Source organism: Dama dama, chromosome 11 (assembly GCF_033118175.1).
Source record: "Dama dama isolate Ldn47 chromosome 11, ASM3311817v1, whole genome shotgun sequence".
NCBI lineage: Eukaryota > Metazoa > Chordata > Mammalia > Artiodactyla > Cervidae > Dama > Dama dama.
In genome coordinates, this window is record NC_083691.1 from 71150766 (window position 1) to 71172492 (window position 21727).

Here is a 21727-nt window from a genome sequence, read left to right on the forward strand (position 1 = left end):
TGAATTTCAGGAAACATCTCTGTCAAACTCTTTGTTGCCACCATCCCTCCCTCCCCTAATAGGAAGAGCTGTCAAGAATTTTTAAATGGAAGGAAATAGCCCATTTTTATTTAAAAATAAAAAGCTTATTTTCATGTGTGGAGAGGATTTTTTTTTTTTTTTAAAGAACCATCTCTGTGAATAGCAGTCATGTCTGTGTCAAAATGTATGCTTTGATCTCTCTGATTACAATTGGAATGTCTCTGCACACAATCCCAGACCAGACTCAGTTCTTTGATGTCCATTAGCTTATTTCATTGCTAAGATATGTTTGTTATCTACAGCTTGGTATTAGATTAGGTCAGTATTTGAAAATTTGTGGAGGGGAAGGCAAACACAGAAGTGTATTTTATCTACAGCCTTCCATTCTCGTCCATCCAGGATAATCAGATTATTCTTGGCTTTTCAGTCAACTCCAATAAGGAGAACCACAATCTACCATCATAAAATAATTTTATATGGAAGTTGCTAAAAGAACCACCATCTTTCAGTGCAGATAATGTCTCCCCTGGACAGTAAAACTTACTTCAATAAAGGTAGATGGGAAAGGACTGTAGAGTCACATTCCTTTAACATAAAGAACAATTATTTGATTAATGAAAAACAAAAGACTGGTTATAGATGATTTTACAAAAATAGTTATATATTATAGAGATATACACTAATACCAAGTTATCACTAAAAGAGGCCAAGTTGGACGGAATAGTAAAATAGTGCTTTGTGACTAACACATTAATTATTTGCATGAAAAGTGAGTGTATGAGGGTCTCTTGCCTGACCCATAGTGTTAATTGACCTAATGTAAAGAGTGCAAAAGAAAATTTCTACTCCCTGTGAACTTTTCTCAAATGCAATATTAGTAGAGTCTATAGTATTATTATAACAGAAATGACGTGGTTTTATCTTGCATTCTCTTTGTCTGCCAAAGGATGTAGCTTGAGATAAAGTGACCAGGAGAGTCTCAGTTTCAAATGTGGTGCCCAATTATCAACACATCTAAAGTCATTAGGCTATGTGTTTCTTTTTTTTCCTGATAATTTGGCATCTGTAGTGGTACATTGCATGTTTTAACAGTCTCAGGTTTTTTTTTTTTTCTTTTTCTCTTCTTTTACTAACCTTACAAGTTGTTAGTGTTATAATCTTTGAAGGTTTAAATACATTGAAAATTTGAAAACTAAACTTGCTCCTATCAACTATAAGTGAGTTCTAGTTGTCATATAAATAACTACTTTAAATATGTAGCAGGTGCAAAGAGGATTTTGTGACTTTTGTTTTTGTTAGTGTTGTCTTTCCCTTTTTTATTGTCTTTTCAAGTCAATGACATAATTAGGGAATATCCTTCCTGCCCACAGGAAGGTTTGCAGGCACCTCTGAATTCATATAAGTGTGCATTTTAATAAAACCATGATATTTGATGTTTATTTTACTTGTTTATTTATTTTTGTTTATTTAATCCTTATACATTGGTCTCTTCTGCCCACCTGCTGTTTCTTCCTACCAAGATTTACTCATCTTACTTCTCCATTTCCAATGCTGTTTTCTCTTGTTCTCCTTCTTCTTGTTTTCTTACAAAAATAAAAAGCTCTATGGGGTGAAAAAAGATATCCCAGTAGGCAGAACTTCCAACTATGTTTGGCTTCTTACAAAAAATGATTTATTTAAGACACAGAGATAATAAAATTGGAGATGGTGTTAATGTGGGCAGAGTGTCAAGGGTTGAAGTTCAGCTTCTTTTTTTGGCAGTTAATTGTCTAAGGATTGCAAAGAAAAAAAATCTAAGGCCAAGTACTTAACCTCACTTTTGACTTGGATATAGTGAAGAAATGCCCTGAGTAATATGTTATTGGGAAATGTACTATGATGGATGCCCAGAGTAGATAATAAGATATTTGTATTATGATTTTATTACCAGAATGAAAAGATCAACTGGATATTAGTTATCACCAATTTTTTTTTATGTAGATAAAAATGGAAAGCAATAAAAGAATGCAAAATGTCAACCAGTGGCACTTAAGCCATATTAGATTGCTTTGATCAGGCTGCCACTTGGCAGACTACTTAGAAAGATATGAGGGAATTTCTGGAGGCTGACTCTTGTTAACATGAAACAAATATTCAGTTCAGAGCAGCTGCCTGGTGCCTGAAGAGCAGAGAACTGCAAAAGGAGCCTCTGTCTCGGCCTCCACACAACCAGCCTTGATTTGAAGAGTTCCATCAATCACTGCTTCTCACTGATTGGTGCTGTCCATCCACAGGATAGGAGCTGCTCAAGGAATAAAGGAAGATAAATGAATACATACAGAGAAGGGCAGTTTTTGTTTGTTTGTTTTTCATTGCTGTCATTTTTAAAGCTTAAAGTATATAAGAAGGAAAGGAAAAGAATTTTTATCAATGATTTTCAGCAAAAATATAAGAGAATTTACATATAAAATAAAGAGACCATAGATTTCTGATGAAAAATAAATAACTAAAAGAAGCAAAAGCTGAGTCTTTTTCTTAAGGCCCATTGTGTAGGCAGTGTCTTTAGAAAAATATCAAAATTGGAGTAAAATTTAAGGAAAACCTATTTGAATTATCCACTCTTAATATTATGAGAATCATAAAGAGTGCATATTTAATGACTACATAGATTATGCAAAATCATCATATGAGAGCTTGGTAAGTAGAAGACTTGGGTCTATTTTAGTGAACAGTTAATTTGCTTATTGCTTACATGCAAATATAAAATGCTTCAGTGTTTTAAAAGATTGCTCTTTTGGTGCAGGTTAAGAATTCATCATGAAATCAGTCTCAGTTATTAATTTAGTCAGTTGAACATCTCCTTATTACTATGGCAAATGGCTGTGCTCAAAGAAATGCAGAATTCCAGACTGGTGTTAACCAAATTCATCAAATTCTCTTTCATGGTTTAAAGTTAGCATTGTAACTATGGCCACAGTAGAAATTGTCAGCAGAGAAGGCAATGACACCCCACTCCAGTACTCTTGCCTGGAAAATCCCATGGACGGAGGAGCCTGGTGGGCTGCAGTCCATGGGGTGGCTCAGAGTCGGACACGACTGAGGCGACCTAGGAGCCGCAGCAGCAGCAGAAATTGTCAGAAAAGCCTATAATGTTTCAGAAGAAACATTCTGAACTTGATATTTCCCTTGGCTTCTGGGAAAAGGAAATTTTCTTTTCTACTACAAAATGTCACAAATTGTGAGACCAAATTTGTTGACCAGAGGTTCCTATTGTGCTATTAGAGAGAGTTGATTTCTAAAACATTTGCCATTTCCTTCATAGGTTAGACTTTCGCCTTTATTTTTGTTTGTTTTTTGATAGGGAGGTAGTATTTTAGCAAGCTATCATTGATCCAAAAAATTGAAGATAAAAATATGAATTAGATATTGCTAGCTACTATTAAGATTTTTTTTTTAATCTAGCCAGTCTCATTGTGAGATGTAGGATTAGAAGTTCATTCATTTTAAAGAAAACAATAATTGTTCATTTGTTTGTATTTGGAACATATTTTTTTACTTACGTGCCTCTATGATTCAGGTTCATAGTTAATCCTAAAGGCTCAGAAAGACTAAAAAGTGCTCAAAACTTCTATTTAAAATAGCCTCTAATCTTTAGGACAGCCTTAATGTTCAATGATGATACAGAGTGCCATGACAACTCATTTTACAGGTGTAGACTTGTAAAATATATTAATATTTTACATATGAATATATTGCAATTTAACAAATATATTGTAATTTTTCAAGAAGTTTTGCCTTCCTAATCTTTCTCAAAAGAAAGCCATTAACAGTTTACACTTCATCAATTACTTACCTATCAGAAAATATGGAAACAAATAATATAATCATGGATTTCAATTCCTCATTTAGTTGCTAGATAGAAATTTATGTATCTGCTAACTGGTAAAGTGGATGCATAATTTAAAAGACATTTTGTCCACTTTACCACATATCAGACGTGATTAATAGAAGCCTTCAAGCTGAACTCTGTTTGGTTTCCTCTCTTCTCTACTCTCTTCCTTCTGCTTGGTTATAGCTTCTACTTTTTCGTGTCTTCTGCTTACCATGGTGTATCCTATGGTTATTTGTCCACTGCCTCCTCCTGTGCATGTTTTTTTTTTTTTTGCTGCTCCTTAAACTGTTGATTAAATGTATGCTATGTATACAGACTCCCCTAGAAAGAGAATCTAGTGGATTCATTACTTATCCTTGCTCTGCTGAGCAGAGCTTTCAAGTCATCTCACTTCATAAGCCACTGACCAGACTTTAATTTTGTGGGAGGATGCCCACTGGTGATCAATGAACTGTCCTCAGAGAAGGGGGCCGCAGAGTCAGTATACGCACCTCCAGGGTAATGTAGGAGCAGTGGGCTTTCCCCACAAGCGTCTCTTCTTCAGGCCGTCTGATTAACAGTGTTTTGACTTTACCCATGAAATACCCTTGAGGATTACCATTTCTTCAACACATTACTGGCAAACATATGGTACGTAAGTCAAGTGAGCAAGGCTCTTTAAATCGGGGGGAAATGCATGGGGCCATAAAAAAGTTGGAGATTGAAATGTTCAGTGTTGCTCAGGGGTCTTATCCATTTCTCTTACTTGTGACCAATGGGAACAAAGAGCAAGATGGGTAAGAAGTACATTATGAAAACCATTTCCCAAAGGTAAAGTAAGAAATTCTAAGAATATTTCAATTACTGTTACTTTTATGGTACTTAGTATTGGATTGTTCTTTGTTATTTGTTCTTTGAATGCATCATTCATACAGTTGTGAGTATTCTTCACCCTCCCATCACCCTTTCCAGGAAGTCAGTCTAAATATAAGACTTGAAATATTTTATGCACAGTACTATTGAAATAAATATGTTATATGTGTTTCTTTAAAAATATAGAGTCATGGTGTGCAAATGTTTTGCAACAATTTTTTTTAACTTCAGCAATATACTGAAAAAAATTAATATGTCCAGTTTGTGAATACAGCATGCAGTACTGAAAAATCTGATCCATTGCTTATTTCAGATTTTATACTGAAGTGATATGAAGCAGATCGAGGTCACTGAGTCAGCTGAAGAACAATAAAATAGGGAGAAAACATATATACAAAAATAAATTCTATCATGATTCATCAGAGACCTGAAAGCAATCATATGAACACTGATCAGAAGCATCTGTGTCTGTGAGCAAGATCTTGAGAAACAAACTAGATTGGAATAACTGTAAATGAAAAGATACTTTGCTCTGGTATAAGTTATTATCACTGACACTAACTCACTCAAATGAAAACCTAACTAATCTTAGTGTAGCAAGACCGACTAGCAGCAAGCACACAAATATAACATTTCTTCTAGCGGCTGGCTGACCAGCTCTAGGGAACCTCCAAACACTCTCTCCTGTGATTAACCAAATTAATCTGGTATAAGATTTAATTGCTAACAGCCATTGCTATTGATGGGCAAGCACCATCTTAGAATAACTCCTGTTTAGTAAGGCGTGTCGTTCATTTCAGAAGATTTTGTCCGAACTTCAAACAAAGGAGTAATCCCAATATTTTACCAATTACTAAAATAAATGGTCAAATAGAATCATAGCACTCAAATTAGTGACTAAAAGTTAGCTGGATAAATAAGCTAATTAGTACAATAAAAGAAAAATTAAATTTAATGCTATTTGTTAATGCAATAATAAAATTCAAAATAAATTTGAATCATTATGTCAATACTTTGAAAACAATTTATATTATCATTCTAATTTTTACATGATAGATAAATGAATTATCAGGTATCATTTGTTCATAGCTTTCTTTGGGGCATTCACTGAGGAAAAAAAGAAAAAAGGATCAAAACAAATGAGACAATATAGTTCAAAAATCCTAAAGACAAATTATCCTTTATCATATTCCTGAGGATGCATTTGCTTTTTAAAAAAAAAATAGATATTGTAATGTTTACCACAAAAAAAGTGAAAGCTAGATTTTCAAGCATTGTTATGACTTCCTTAGTGAAACGAAAAGGAAACAAAAACTTAAAGACAGAAGCTTAGCTTTTTATTTTTATTTTTTCCTAATGTGCTTCTTATTCTGGGAGAAGGTTTTTACAAGAATACCCCCAAAATATTGAGTGACAGCAAAAGTTTGTTAAATCAGTCTCACATTTAATGATAGTCAAATACACTTATAGTGTTAATAGTACTATAATATTAGTATTGGTAATAATATTATAGTATTAAATTATTCCTTTAATTTTACAGAAGTGTACATTCTTCTTGATCTTCTCATAAAAATAAATTCTGTAACAGTGCTGTATTTGGATGAGAAATTATTTAATTTTAGCACCTTTGTATTTGTCATTGCAATTCATGGCTTTGTTTATGAGATGTCAAATTGAATATTTGTAAATTTCAAAATGCTCAATATTTGTATGCTTTTTCATTTTTGTTTTCATTCAAATAGTTTGGCATTGTGTAGGAATTGCATAAGACTTGTTTAAGTTTCTGTCAATATAAATCAGTATAATCCTTTTCTTCTCATGTTACACCAAGGCTCAGTATATTTTCAGTTTAAAATGCTTACTTAAAATCATATTAACTGTTTAGTACTTAATTTTATACATGCAGACTATCCTATAATGTGATAAGCTTTTCTTGGAAATGGCCTTTCTTTCTTAAAATAAAGTCACAGTCCAGATTTTTCCTTTCATTATAGTAGGTTTATTTTATTATGCTTCTTCCTAAACCAGTCACTTGAGCTAGATTAGATTTAAAAAGAGCTCTTTTAAAACATTATTTTAGTAATATATAATTTGTGTTTATTTTTTACTGTGTTGTAGTTATATTCTTAAAAGGTAAATTGTATTTCTTAAAATGTATGTTTTTTTACATTGAAAATGGTTTACATCAGAGATATTTATCCTGATCTGTCATAAATGGGTACAATCAATGTCAAAGTTGTGTGTAAAGGCTAAATGTTTCTTATAAACCTTGTCTATTTATTTGCTTAGAGCTATGATATCTAGCCAGATATGAAACAAGAGGGGAGGCAGCTGTATATAGTAAAGTTTATTTTGTAGGTGATAGGATAGGGTTGTTATGAGTTAGGAAAATGGCAGAGGAGTCTCCATGGGGTATTTCCAGCAACTCTCCAAGGTCAGACCTCTTTGCACACAAGATCTATGTTTTCTTATAATTAAATACTCATTAAGCATTGAATCCCCAATTCCTAAGCCAACTACTCTCTTTGCATTTGGAAGTTACTGACTACCGGCCTCAGGTCATTTTGCTCTCCTAGACTCTATACATCATTACATTTATTTTCAAGGGAACTAAGCAAAAACGTCTAAATAATTAGCCAGATAACCTAGTATCCCAGGTTTTCCAGTTCTTAGACTTATCAGATTCCATGCTGCCAAATATGAAAACAAGGGGATGAAATTTTAAATTTTTGACACTTCTTAGTGAAGATTAATGTTAAAAGTTAATGGAGTTACTTTTCATTAACTCTTTGGCTTAATTCAATATCAAGAGGTATTCAGTCTACCGTAAAAAAAGTTCACAAAATCTAAACAGATATACTTATTCAATAAATAATTAAGCATGGCTTTTATATTCAGGGCACTGAACAATAGGGCCTAGGGTATTTGTCCTGAAGTTCTAAGCCCAGGTGGCTCAGCGGTAAAGAATGTTCCTACCAGTGCAGGAGACATGGGTTTGATCCCTAGGTTGGGAAGATGCCCTGGATGAGGAAATGGCAACCCTCTCCAGTATTCTTGCCTGGAAAATCCAATGGACAGAGGAGCCTGGTGGGCTACAGCCCACATGGGGTCACAAAGAGTTAGACATGACTTAGTGACTAAACAACAATGAAGGGAGAATAACAATAGTGACAATATAATATGGATAATATTATTATCATTATTATAAATGAAGATGTACTATGCACTAGGCATTGTTTTAAGTAATTAAAATGCCTTAAAGTTATATTGTAAAATGTTTCTATTGTTAGCTTATTTTAAAGATAAGAATACTGAGACACAGAGAACTTGTATAATTTACCAGGATCACATAGCTAGTAACTCATGGAACTAGGGTAAAAACTCGGAGGATCAGTGAATCTAGAACACATGCACCAGACCAAGATATACACACTGTAGAAAGTTTAAAAAAAAGAAAAGACTTAAATAACAATCTAACCAAGGTAAATACAGTGTAATTGGTTAGTGTGGGACTATTTCATTTCTCCAGTGGTTTTTTAAAGTTTACAAAGTGCCTTTCTTCTGTTGTTACTGTTCATTTTTTAATCAAGTTTAATGTCTAACTTTATTTGCTCAAAGTACTTTTTAGTTGGGCTTCCCCGGTGGCACTTGTGGGAAAGAGCTCACCTGCCAATGCAGGAGACATCAGAGACACCCACCTGTTTAATCCCCGGATCAGGAAGATCCCCTGGAGGAGGGCATGGCAGCTCACCCCAGTATTCTTGCTTGAAGAATCCCATGGAGAGAGGAGCCTGTCGGGCTACACTCCACAGGGTCACCAAGAACCAGACAGGACTGAAGTGTCCTAGCAGAGCACAGCACACACACAGAACACACTTTTTAGTTAGGGAGGAATATTTGTAATATTTTTAGTATAAAGACATTTGTCTGTCCTTAGGAGTCTAGAAATGTCTCTTTTCCTATACAGTAAAGGACAATATAAAAACATTCTCAATAGTTCTCAAGGATCAGCTAAATTGAGGATAACCTGAGGAGGATCAGAGAAGGGGAAGAGTTAGGTGACTGGGCTGGTAGTTCAGCTTTATGGCCCTGTGGGTGATTGGTCTATCCAAGGTCGCGACTGGAGCCAGACCTGGCCAAGACAGCTCTGAGACAGACAGCCTTTCTGATACCGCAGAGGCCTTGTCATTAAGGGCTGACAAACTGGGGAGGGTGATGTAACCATACCTCTTATGTTGATAAGTGGAGTCTTGTCTGCATATTCCTGAATGTAGAGCTAACTAAAAGAAAACTTTAAAAATAAATAAGCACAAAACTTCGACACCTCTCTAGGGGTGGCTCAGACAGCATGCAATTTGTGCAGTTACCCAGGGCTCTCTGTTTAGATGGGCCTGTTTTTGGATAAATAGGTAGCTATCACTGTTCTGAAATGCTACATTTTGAACAAGAGTTGCACATCTTCACTGGGCTCAGAAATTATTTAATTGGTCCTTCCCCCTTGTAAGGCTAGTGAATTACAAAAAGAAAAAATAATCTTAATCTGAAGGTGCCATTTATATGTTTCTAATTTTAATCAGCTTTCCTAGCTGATTCATGTGGAAATAAAAACAAAAAAATCTGCTCCCAGCTCAGTATCTAAAAATTGAGAAAGATAAAACAGAAACATTTAATAAGAATGACTCTTCCTTCATTTTTGTTTGTCCTTCAAGGAGCGATCTGGTTATTTTTTAAAGTAATTATTTTAAAACCAGAAACTAATGGCAAAGTCAAATAGCAGGCTGAAGGTGTCATAATTACAGCCTGAGAAGCACATCCTCCTGTCACTTACAGGTGTAAGCGCTGCTGCCGGGAGCGATGACTCAGACAGTGGTGGCTCTTGCTTCTGTCTCTCCTGGCTTTTCTCTCTTCCTATTATTGTCACAATGACAAGGCTTATTTCCAGCTTCCCACTGGGTCCTGCCTCCCACTGGAGGCTATAGTCCTCAAAGTCAACTGCCAAATAAAAGTTAATACCTGGAAATTTTGATATAGATAGACACCTAATTTTATAACATACACAAATGTCATGCATTTAATGAAAGTTGGTATTCTAAATTTGTAGAACAGGAAAGGTAATTACATTTTAGAAGTAGAAGGACTTTGCAATTGATTTATGCCATTTACAGCCTTTTTAAATTGTTTTTAGTCTTTGTTATTGTCATTGTTTAACTGATAAGAAAACTCAGACCAAGAGCTGTGGTAGCATTAGACAAAGTTAGAATAATTAAGGTTGCTGTTTAGTTGGTAAGTTGTGTCTGACTCTTTTGTGACCGCATGGCCTGTAGCCCAACAGTCTCCTCTGTCTGTGAGATTTTCCAGTTAAGAACACCAGAGTGGGTTGTGATTTCTTTCTCCGATAATTAATGTTGTGTTAGATTTAATGGTCACAGTCAGTCTAAAACTCCAGTCTCTGGACTCAAACTCATGACTATTTTTCCATTGCTTATTTCTTTAATACGCAATGTAAAGATTCAGGAGAAAAGGGAATTTGTTTATTTATGTGTCTCTTACAGAGACCTGAAAACTATAAGCTGGGCTACTGTTTAAACAAATAATTATTGAAACAAAGTCATATCCATTTGTTTACATGTAGTCTATGGCTGCTTTTGCACTACAATAGCAATGTTAAGTAATTGCAATGACAACCAAATTCGGCAAAGCGGAATACATTTACTATTTGGTCCTTTCAGTTCAGTTCAGTCACTCAGTCATGTCCAGCTCTTTGCGACCCCATGGACTGCAGCACGCCAGACTTTCCTGTCCGTCACCAACTCCCAGAGCTTCATTTGGTCCATTGCCAGAAGTATTTTGACCCCTATTAGATCTACTAGACTGTAAGCTATAGAAAGTTCCTTGAAAATCTAACTTGGGACATTCGCAATGCTGAGATCAGTATTTGGCACAAAATAATTTTTAAACTAAATTAGTAGGCTAGCTCAGCTGGTAAAGAATCCACCTGCAATGCAGGAGACCCTGGGTCAGGAAGATCTGCTGAAGAAGGGATAGGCAAAGAGTCAAACACAACTGAGAGACTAAGCACAAGCATGTGGGTACCACATAATCCAGAAGGAATAAGACTAGTTAAATGAGGCTAGATGAACAGCAGATATAATATGGACCATTCGGTTTCAGAATTTCCTAATTCTAAGATGTATGGTACTGTAATAACTTCTAATTCAATTGCTGGCTGCTATAGGCAATTTAATGATCTAAAAAAACCAAAAAACAAAAAACAGTTATGTATAAAGATAGAACCAATTTATATCCCTAAGGCAATGTGAGTTTTTCTGTTATTATTTATAGAAGTACTGTGGGAACTCCACTTTCACGTGATGCCCATCTTTAGCCCACATGGCTGTGGTTGAAAAGGCACAACCTATTCTTAATAAAATGAAGATAGATCATTTCTAGAAGGCAAACTAAATGAATTCCTACCTGCCCATCATCTATGCAGTTTGCTGGGTTGTGGCTTTGCAGATATACTTATTCAAATCCCCATATTTAAATAGCTTAATTGAGCAAATAGATTAGCTTCTCAAATCACTAGGTTGTTACATATAGAAATTACTTACATTTAATGTTTAAATGCAATAAAAAGGAAATCTAGAACCAACTAGTTTGAACTATAGTGAGAAATGGGTACCTCATACTGATGATCCTAGTTAGCATCTTTAAAAAATATCAGTGGAAGGAAATAGGTACCTTAAGGGTATGTAATGAGTCTAAGCTTTGCAGCCCTCAAGTCTAGAACTTTTAAAAATCAAAATATAGTAGATCTGGGTTTGATTTTCTCAAGCTACATCCAACTTTGAACTCTAGGGACAGCTGCCATTACAGTCTACTAGACATCCTTAATCACATTGCTTCCTAGACTTCTTAGCTTTGTTTTAATCTTCACTATTGTCCTTTAATGTTATTTTTCCCCCCTACATTTAAAAAAAAAACCAATGAATATACTTCACAGGACATTTGCACAGAAAGCTTTCTTACAAAAAGGATGCAAAATTGCTATTATATACATCTTGAATATGAAGTAAATTTGAAATATTCATGAAATAATATGAAACAAATATTAAAAAACATTTAAAATACACTTGCAAAAATATCTGAAATGATCAGTGATGTTGTATACATACATGTCAACTAACCTCCCAGGGAGCTATCTGTAAAATGGGAGAGTTGGATTAGTTATTTCTACATCCGTTTGAAGCTATTCTTTTCTTCATTAAATACATTCATTTATTGATTTATGCTGAAATACTTGCAAATAAAATATAAAGTGATTAGCAAAAATAACTTAAATAATTAATTAGGGAGAAAGGTCAATATGCATTTTTTTTAAGAAAAGAAAAGAATCAAGTTGCTGAAAGTAAGCATATATCCTAAATCTTGATTTCATGATGAATAGAAAGAGATAAGGAAAGGCAGTCAGTTCTATAACTCACATGACATGAGGATATAATAGCCTATAAAATCTTCAGGAAACAGTTTATGAATTTGGACTTTGCAACTAAAAAGAGTATTGAAAACCCATGTTAAAGAGCTGATAATGTAGGTAGACTAAAAAGAGTAGCTTTGAATAATTCTGGACCTTGGTAATGTAATAAATGATGTTCTAGAAAAAAATTGTTTTTTTAATTCAGTGAAAAATCTTTTTTCTTAATCTAACTTTGAAAAGAAAAAGCTACTTGCAAATGATTTTTAAAAGCCTTTGCTGGAGTCTTCTAATACAGAAACTCATCATTTTCCTAAAGGAAGAAATGAGTGCCACATACCCCACCCCACCCCTCAACCCCCGCCCCTGCGCCGAAGGGGTCTGCAGAGTCCAGGGCTTCTGGGTGATGCCTTAGGAGACAAGTTAGCGTGCTTCTTTAACAAAATGGCAATTTCCCCTTTATGTGGTTTTTATATTCTTTATGCAAGATTACAGGTGGAAAAAAATAATTCCACCATTTAAAAATAATAATTAACCACTGCCACAGTTTTGTGACTATTCACTCCATAGCATACACATTGATGCTGGGAGAAAGGTTAGAATCAATGAGTCATGTTTTGATATCCCAAAAGGAAAAAGAAATTTCAAAAGGAATTCAGATCATTAATGGTTTGAATGACTATAATTCTGCCATAGGGACAAATGACTCTGAAATTCAAAATTTCAACAGAGGATGAATTATCCTGGGTCAGACCTAGGAGGGAAGACATCTCTATCACATTTTAGCTGTGTGACCTTGGGCCGAGTTGTTTTAGCTTTCTAGGCCTTCGGTTTCACGTCAGCAAAATGATGATAATGTAAAGATGAAATAAGTTAATAAAGTGCCTGATACATAACAAACCAGGTCCCAACTTCCTTCTCAGTAGCAGATTAAGGACCAGCAACCACAGAACTTAATTCCCTGTCCGGTTCACTTTCCATGACACTTCATGTCACATAGATAACATTGTTTAAAACTGAGAATATTAAGTGCATTAAAAAAAAAAAAAGCCTCTTCCAAAATCAATCTCTTCACATTTTTAATAATGCAGGGAAGGAGCTTGAAGTTGGTCCACAGAGATTTTCATGAACCAAAGGGTTATTTTTAATTGGATTTTGTGCCTGTTGTTATGGAAATTATTGTTTCATGGATAAAGCTTTATGATTTCACTGCAAGATCAAGCCCAGAATGGGGTATAATGATGATATCACCCTTATGCTTTTTCTAGACAAAACACTTAAATTAAGAGAATGGGAGTGAGACTGCTTCAAAAGCACACATTTCTAAGAAAAAAAAAGATCCACCCTATAAAAATAGCTTTAAAAATGATATATTCTCTTTTGAAAGATCAAAACTCAGAATGGCCCTTGCTGCCAGTAGGATGCTAAGATTCTGCAGAGTTATTAAACACTTCACTGTTGAAACTAGAAAGAGTTCCTTTGATCCTGGAGCTCACTTTCAACATTTGGTCTCAAAGCATTTTTGCAGTTGTTGAACTGCAGTTGTTGCACAGGCTTCCTCTAGTTATTTTGTGATCAATCTCTCCAAACTCTTCTCTCTAGACTAGTTTTTATTCCTGTGTCCAGATGCGACTTAACTTCTCTAAAGAAACAAAAAGAGATGCTTACTAATCTTAATGATGGTTCTGTTTAAAATTGAAAGTGTTAGTCACTCAGTTGTGTCCAGCTCTTTGCAACCCCATGGACTGTGGCCCACCAGGCTCCTCTGTCCATGGAATTCTCCAGGCCAGAATGCTGGAGTGGGTAGCCAATCCCTTCTCCAGGGGATCTTCCCAACCCAGCGATCGAACCTGGGTCTCCTGCATTACAGGTCAATTCTTTACCATCTGAGCCACCAGGGAAACCCAAGACAGGAGGCAGTTCATCCTGCAAAATTTAACTTATAACACTAGCTCATTTTAAGCCTCAAAGAAACCTCAAACAAGGAAGACAGAACTTGTTTCATAATAACATCCTAAGAGAGAAATCAGGATAGTAGTCTGCAGCATTAAAGCAGTGATTTCTTGTTGGACAGACTACTGAGGTTTCCTCTAGTACTTAGTTCCCTAATTTATTTTTCTTTCTTCTTTTCTCTCTCCTTCTTTTTGGCATTTTCATACACCATCCTACGATCCTTGGACATTGGCTAGGTTGTCTGGTAGATAGAATTTGGTGGAAGAAATTGTGAACCCCACCCTGATCCTGAATCAATTGAAAGTCGTGTAACTAAATGTCACATCTTTAGTCATTTTAGTTTACCAAGAAATGTCAGTACATTAGAAAAAAAGGAGGGGGGAGAATCCATCACCAAAAAATGTATCATTAAAAACTTCATGATTTTTTTAAATGAATCAAAATATCAGATTATTAGCAAGGCTTATTTTTAACAAAACATTTTCAGTTCTATTAGAAGTTCTTTCTTCTCCTTCCTTTGTTTTTATGTGTAAGAGAGATATTTGTCTAATTTGTTATTTCAATAACATCAACAGATACTTTCTGGTATAGTCTCTCTGTCCTGCTGCTGATGCTGCTAAGTCACTTCAGTCATGTCCGACTCTGTGCGACCCCTTAGACGGCAGCCCACCAGGCTCCTCTGTCCCTGGGATTCTCCAGGCAAGAACACTGGAGTGGGTTGCCATTGCCTTCTCCAATGCATGCAAGCTAAGTCACTTCAGTCGTGTCCGACTCTCTGCAACCCTATGGACAGCAGCCCACCAGGCTCCTCTGTCCACGGGATTCTCTAGGCAAGAATACTGGAGTGGGTTGCCATTTCCTTCTCCTAAGCCAACTTAAATTCAACTTGCACAGGTTTACGTAGGTTCACTTGCAATTACTTTTCCAGTTGCTTACACTTCTGGCTCTTTTTCCTTTGGTCCTTAGCTGGAAGTCACTTCCCAGTACCACTGCTTAATCATTTTTTCCCCTCCCACTCAACACTTGGCCCTTTATGGGCAGTGTTTTTCTTGACTTTCTTCACTTCCTAAGAGTCAGTACTTTTACCTATACCCACTCTCTGGGCCTTCACTAGTTCTCAGACACAACGTTGCAGAAATTTAAGAACCTGGTGAATATTGAAGGTACATGATATAAGTGCAAAGAGCCGTCATCACACAATCTAATACCCAGAGCAACCTCCTTGCCAGGGCCTAATCAACCAGGTGCCATTCATTGAAAATTGTTAGCTAATGGCCTAGGGTCAGATCTCTCCCCAAGGTCAGATGTCTTATGACTAATATCTACTTCATTAGCAAAGGAAAGGAAAAAAGAGATAGTGTAAAAGTGTAAAACAAGAAAAAGTGTAAAACAAGAAAATTTCTGAGAGAGGGAAAAGTTTGTGCAAATTTGGGAGCATTGCTGTGTTGAGTGTGCCTATTTATGACAACAGGTGCGTTTGTTTGTCTTTGATTGATGCATAATGTTAAAGAGTCTTCTTAAACTGTTACACCTGAATATCTGTTAACTGGTAATTTTCCTTGCTTGCTGTGACTCTAATGGGCTTGAGAATTGATCCAGCCAGTCTCTCCTCTCTCTGTCTTTTTCTCTCCTCTTTCTTTCATTTCTTTCTCTCTTCTTTCTCCTCCCTCTCCCTTGCTTCTCCCCCTTTCTTTGTCTCTTTCTCTCACTCTCTGTGAGGTTCATTTGCTTGATTGATTCTGAGTGTCCATAATGACTGTTTGGCATATTCTACAGGCAAAGGTCCCGAGACCCTTTTTGCTGGCTATAACCTCAATGATAACGAATGGCACACAGTGCGTGTGGTTCGTCGAGGAAAAAGTTTAAAGTTAACGGTGGATGACCAGCAGGCCATGACAGGTAAAGCCCTATCACCTTTGCCTTTGTTGAAGCTTTAGACTTCCCTCTTTCTTGCAGGTGACCTTGAAAACCAAATGAACAACTTGAAGCTAATAGACACAGTTCATTTCTTATTCAAATTCTTCCAGCAGCAATTAAATTTAATAAGCTGCATGTTGTTTTCTTTTCTCTCAAATGAGCAACAATTTTTTGTCATGTTCCTTTCCATTTAATAATTCAAGAAGTTATAATATATTTTAATTTTATGCCTTAATAAATATCTCAGGGCTTCATAAAATATTGAAGTTATTGTTTGGAGGCCAATTCCTGTTCAGTTTCTTCGTTATATATTTAGGCGATGAACAGCAGCAAGTTACACTTTTTAGCTTCTGGATACATTGATAGATATGCTGGCATTCTGTCAGGGGAACTGCTTTTTATTTTAAGCTATGATAGATCATTTTTGGCCATTTAGCTCTGTTGGTTAAGTTCTAATGTTAAGAATGTCAAGTTCAGTCCCTGATTTGTGGATTTCTGACTGAGGTGAGTAATATAAAGGCCCACGCCAGAGACAGAGGGAAACCAAATGAAAGAGGAATTGGCTCACCTTTATTCTCTCTGCTGAAAATAACTTCAAGCATATGACCCGCTGGGATATTAGCTCCCTTTTTTTTTAGCGAACATCTCCCTGTTAATTATTTTAGTGCAAGATGGTCCTTGTGCGGCACAGAAGCATCTGTTACATTCAGTCTCAAGGGGTTTCCATTCTCAGAGATCAGGTAGTTATATCAATGAAGAAATAATGTGTATGGGATTTTAACTTTTAAGAGAATCATTCTGCAGTTTAAACGAAGCAAACTACCAACCCATAGATCTCTTACTGTCTTGTATTTCGTTAGCCCTTTATGGCTTTCCAAAACTTTTGTCTTCATGTGGGAGCAAACTTACTTCATTTCAGAATCATCTGAAGAGCTTTAAAAGGATCATTTCCTGGCAAGACACCACAGAAAGTGTGAGAGGAGCCCAATATTATTATTTCTTAAAATCTCTCCAAAGAACTCTAATGCAGCTGGCTCATGGATTGGCATTTAAAAACCACTGCTATGTTATGCCATTTTATTCTCCCAGGAAGAAAATCAACCAAGGACTCATGAGCATAAGCCTTTATTCAAAATTGCCAAACATGAGAACTCTCTAAAGAAACTGTGAACTTAGGGGAGGGAGGCAGAATTTTTATAGGGCTTTGGCAGGAGTGTCAGCTGAAGTTCAGCTAGTTTTGGTAAAGGCGGTTCTTGGAAGAGGTGTAAATTGTTTTTGTAGATTAGCATCCATTGTTTGGACAGTCTGGGTTTTATCAAAAGGGGCAGAAATTAGGATCTAAGATCATGTATAAGAGGTTGGGAAGAAATAACTGCCAGAAACAAGGACATGTGAAGGTCACAGTAGAACATTCTTTAGTCCCTTAAGTTTGTCTCAAGTCTCATACAGCCCTATGACATAGATAGGCTTGATGCATTCTCATTTTATAGATGAGAAAGCTGAGCTTCAAAGAGGTAAAATGACATGTTACTTTGAAATGCCATTGTTACCAGAACTGAGAGACAGCCTAGGGTATTTTTTTTTTCCAATTATGTTTGTTAACTTTAAAAAATTTGTTTGCTTTTGACTCATGGTCCATTTATTTATATTTATTAATATCCTAATATACATATATATGACTATGATGAGTACTTTCTCAGATATAGCATGATTTTATGAGGATAATATATATATATAAAAATATATATATATATATATATAAACACATATCAAAATCACACGGTAACTTATCTGGGATAGTATATGATGTGCTAAAAGGTTGAGTAAACAATTCATGTTCTTGAGGTTCAGAAGAGCTTAAAGATTTCAGGACTAGATAAAGCAATCAATAATATTTGAAGGCTGTAAAGAAAGGATAATACAGATAAGATTATGTGGGGAAGGGTAGAATGGCTTGGATAGGCTAGACAGACTAGTGTTCAGGCAGCAGGGAAGGTTTGTTTCATTTCATATAACCACAGGGCAGCTGACATGGTTAGAATGGCCTTGGATGCCAATAGGTCAGTGCTCCAAATGAAGGAGTTCATATTTCACGGGTTTTCAGGCAGTTGGGAAGTCACTGCATTCAAGCTGGAAAATAAGAGAATATGTTTTGAGCAACATGAATTCTGTGAAATGTGCTAAGTGCTTCAGAATGTAAAGCAGTAAAGTCCTAAACTACAATGGCTGAAGAAGGTATAGAAACAAAAGACTGGGGCAACACATTTTTTAAAAGTTTAGTTTAGAAATAATTTCAAATTTATAAAAAATTTCAAAACGACAGTGATATACTTTTACTATTGTGAGCAAGTTATCCCATTTGTTTTGACATTTTCACTTTTTATTTTTCTTAAACAAGTGATAAGTTACATACTTAATAGCCCTTCACTCTAAATATATACTTCAGTGGACATTTTCTAAAGATATAAATATCTCTTTACAGAACAAAGAGCTACTAACTTCAGTAGATTTGGCATTGATGCAATATATTTTATCTGTCCTCTCACCCATTTTCCCCTTTTGTCAGTTAACCCAGTGTTGTCTTTTATAGCATTTTCACCTCTAGCAGAACATACAGTCTAGGGTCAGACACTGCATTTAGTGTTCATGTCTCTTTAGTCTCCTTTAATTGAAAACATTGCCATAGACTTTCTTTGTCTTTGATTACACTGACAAATTAAAAAGATATATAGTCCTCCAATCTTTTATCCATGTAAAGTCATTCCTGGGGCTTATCTGATGTTTCATGATGATTGAATTCAGGTTTTAACATTCTTGGGTGAAATAGCACATTGTTGATTGTGTGATCTTCTTCTAGTATCCTGTCTGAGGACAAATGATATCCATATGCTTGACTCATGATTTTAACACTTGGTCAGTGTGTTTCCCAGTTTCTCCATTGTATGATTAATATGTTTTACTCCCTTAAAACTAATAAACTGTTTGTGGAGAGACATATTAAGACAATGAAAATATCGTAATATCTTCCTCAAATGTTTGCCCCAGATTATCATCTACTGAAGATTTTGCCTGATCCAGTCTTTAACACAGTAGTTATAAATGCTTATTTTCAAACCCCATTACTCTTTCCACATTTAGAGTCAATACTTAGCATTCTACTGTATACAAGAGCTTTCCTTTCTTTCTGTTTTCTTTCCTTTTCTTTTCTTCCTTCTCTCCCCATCTTCCTCCTTCTCTCCTTCCCTCCTTTCTTCCTTTCTTTCCTTCCTTCCTTACTGATATGGACCCACAGGTTTCTATATTTTCAAATAGTTATAATTACTTAATTATTTTGGTGCTTAAAATATCCCTGTTTGGGTCAGTGTGAGTCCCATGAAGTTGGTCTCTGTGATCTTGTAACATGCCTTCACATCAGGTTTTTTTTTCCTCACTTTTTTGGCAAAACAGAATATTTCAGGCACAACTTTTACTACCATGCCCCAGCCCTGGACTGAGACACTTTTTATTTAGTGGAGAATTAGGTGTAGCTGGTTGGTATTGGTATGCTCAGTACTGCTTTGCAACCTTTTCAGGAGGCTAAGCTGGTAAGTACACTCAAGTATATATACATATACCTGAATATATATATAGTTGCTAAGTTTAGTTGCTAAGTCATTCCCAACTCTTTTATGACCCCATGGACTGTAGCCCACCAGGCTCCTCTGTCCATGGAATCTCCGGGCAAGAATACTGGAGTAGGTTGCCATTTCCTTCTCCAGGGGATCTTCCTGATCCAGGGATTCAATCCTCATCTCTTGTATTGGCAGGCGAATTCTTTACTGCTGAGTCACTAAGGAAGCCCATAAGTAAGTCTGTGTGTGTGTGTGTGTGTGTGTGTGTGTGTATTTGCTTTAATATGCCTCTCCACATAAATAAATAAATACACACACACATATAAAAATTACATGTTCACACAAATATACGGATACACATATTTTAGAAAATGAGTTCACACTAGTACGATCATATCTACAGCATTGCTTCTTCCCCCATTTCATGTTTTCATATCTCTTCTTCCAATTTGGAACGTTGGCTCCCAGTGATGTCATTTTCCCATTTGCCCAATCCAGTAACACATCTATGATAGTTTCAGAATTGCTTTACATTGTCCGTCCCATAAGTAGTAATCTGACTAAAAGCAATTGAGGGCCCAGCCCGCGGTGTCGGCGGCGCGTTGGCGTCGGCCGGGCGCTGGCACTGAACTGAGAAGATGTCCCCGTAGGATGCCCTGGGAGTGGAGACCAGCGACTCGAAAACAGAAGGCTGGTCCAGAAACGTCAAACGCCTGCAGTCTCAGCTCCAGGTGAAGAAGGCAGCTCTCACTCAGGCCAAGAGCCAGAGGACAAAACAAAGTACAGTCCTTGCTCCAGTAATCCACCTAAAGCGAGGCGGCTCCTCAGATGAGCGGCAGATCGTGGACACTCCGCCGCACGTGGCCGCAGGCCTCAAGGACCCTGTTCCCAGCGGGTTTTCTGCAGGAGAAGTTTTGATCCCCTTAGCTGATGAATATGATCCCATGTTTCCTGATGATTATGAGAAAGTAGTGAAGCGCCAAAGAGAGGCGCGACAGAGGCAGTGGAAGCTGGAAAGGCAGAAGGAAATAGAAGAGAGAGAAAAGAGGCGTAAAGACAGACATGAAGCTAGTGGGTTTTCCAGGCGACCCGATCCAGATTCTGATGACGATGAAGATTATGAGCGAGAGGGGAGGAAAAGAAGTATGGGCGGAGCTGCCATTGCACCTCCCACGTCTCTTGTGGAGAAGGACAAAGAGTTACCCCGAGACTCCCCTTATGAAGAGGATTCACGACCTCGCCCACAGTCTTCCAAAGCCGCTATCCCTCCCCCAGTGGACGAGGAACAAGACAGACGCCGATCCCCGACCGGCCCTGGCAACTCCTTCCTCGCCAACATGGGGGGCACGGTAGCACATAAAATCATGCAGAAGTACGGCTTCCGGGAAGGCCAGGGTCTCGGGAAGCATGAGCAGGGCCTGAGCACAGCGCTGTCGGTGGAGACGGCCAGCAAGCAGGGCGGCGAGATCGTCGTGGGCGGCGCCACCGAGAAAGACGCAGCCAAGAAGTCGGATTCGAATCCATTAACTGAAATACCGAAGTGTCCTACCAAAGTGGTCCCACTCAGGAACATGGTTGGTGCAGGAGAGGTGGATGAAGACTTGGAAGTAGAGACCAAGGAAGAGTGTGAAAAATATGGCCAAGTTGGAAAATGTGTGATATTTGAAATTCCTGGCGCCCCTGATGATGAAGCAGTATGAATATTTTTAGAATTCGAGAGAATTGAGTCAGCAATTAAAGCTGTTGTTGATCTGAACGGGAGGTATTTTGGTGGACGGGTGGTCAAAGCATGTTTCTACAATTTGGATAAATTCAGGGTCCTGGATTTGGCAGAACAAATTTGATTTTAAAAACTAGAGCCCGAGTCATCTCCAGCGATCCTTCCGCGAGCTGCAGAGTGAGCAGAGGAGAACAAGGCATTAGGGGGCCTTTCCTGGCTGTGGGTGGAGAGACTCTGTAAGGACTTCTAAGATATGTTGACTGATCCCTTTTTTATTTTGTGGTTTTTTAATATAGTATAAAAATCCT

General features: G+C 36.8%; 1 protein-coding gene and 1 pseudogene across 1 annotated transcript in view; both read left to right on the forward strand.

Moving 5' to 3' along the window:
• NRXN1 (neurexin 1) overlaps positions 1-21727 on the forward strand; it is a 1175743-nt gene that overhangs the window by 544625 nt on the left and 609391 nt on the right. The window contains exon 11 of the mRNA XM_061155451.1: positions 15948-16070. Within this exon, the coding sequence (XP_061011434.1) occupies positions 15948-16070 (123 nt within the window). The remainder of the gene's footprint in view (positions 1-15947; positions 16071-21727) is intronic.
• Positions 20338-21543, forward strand: LOC133065577 (splicing factor 45-like; annotated as a pseudogene).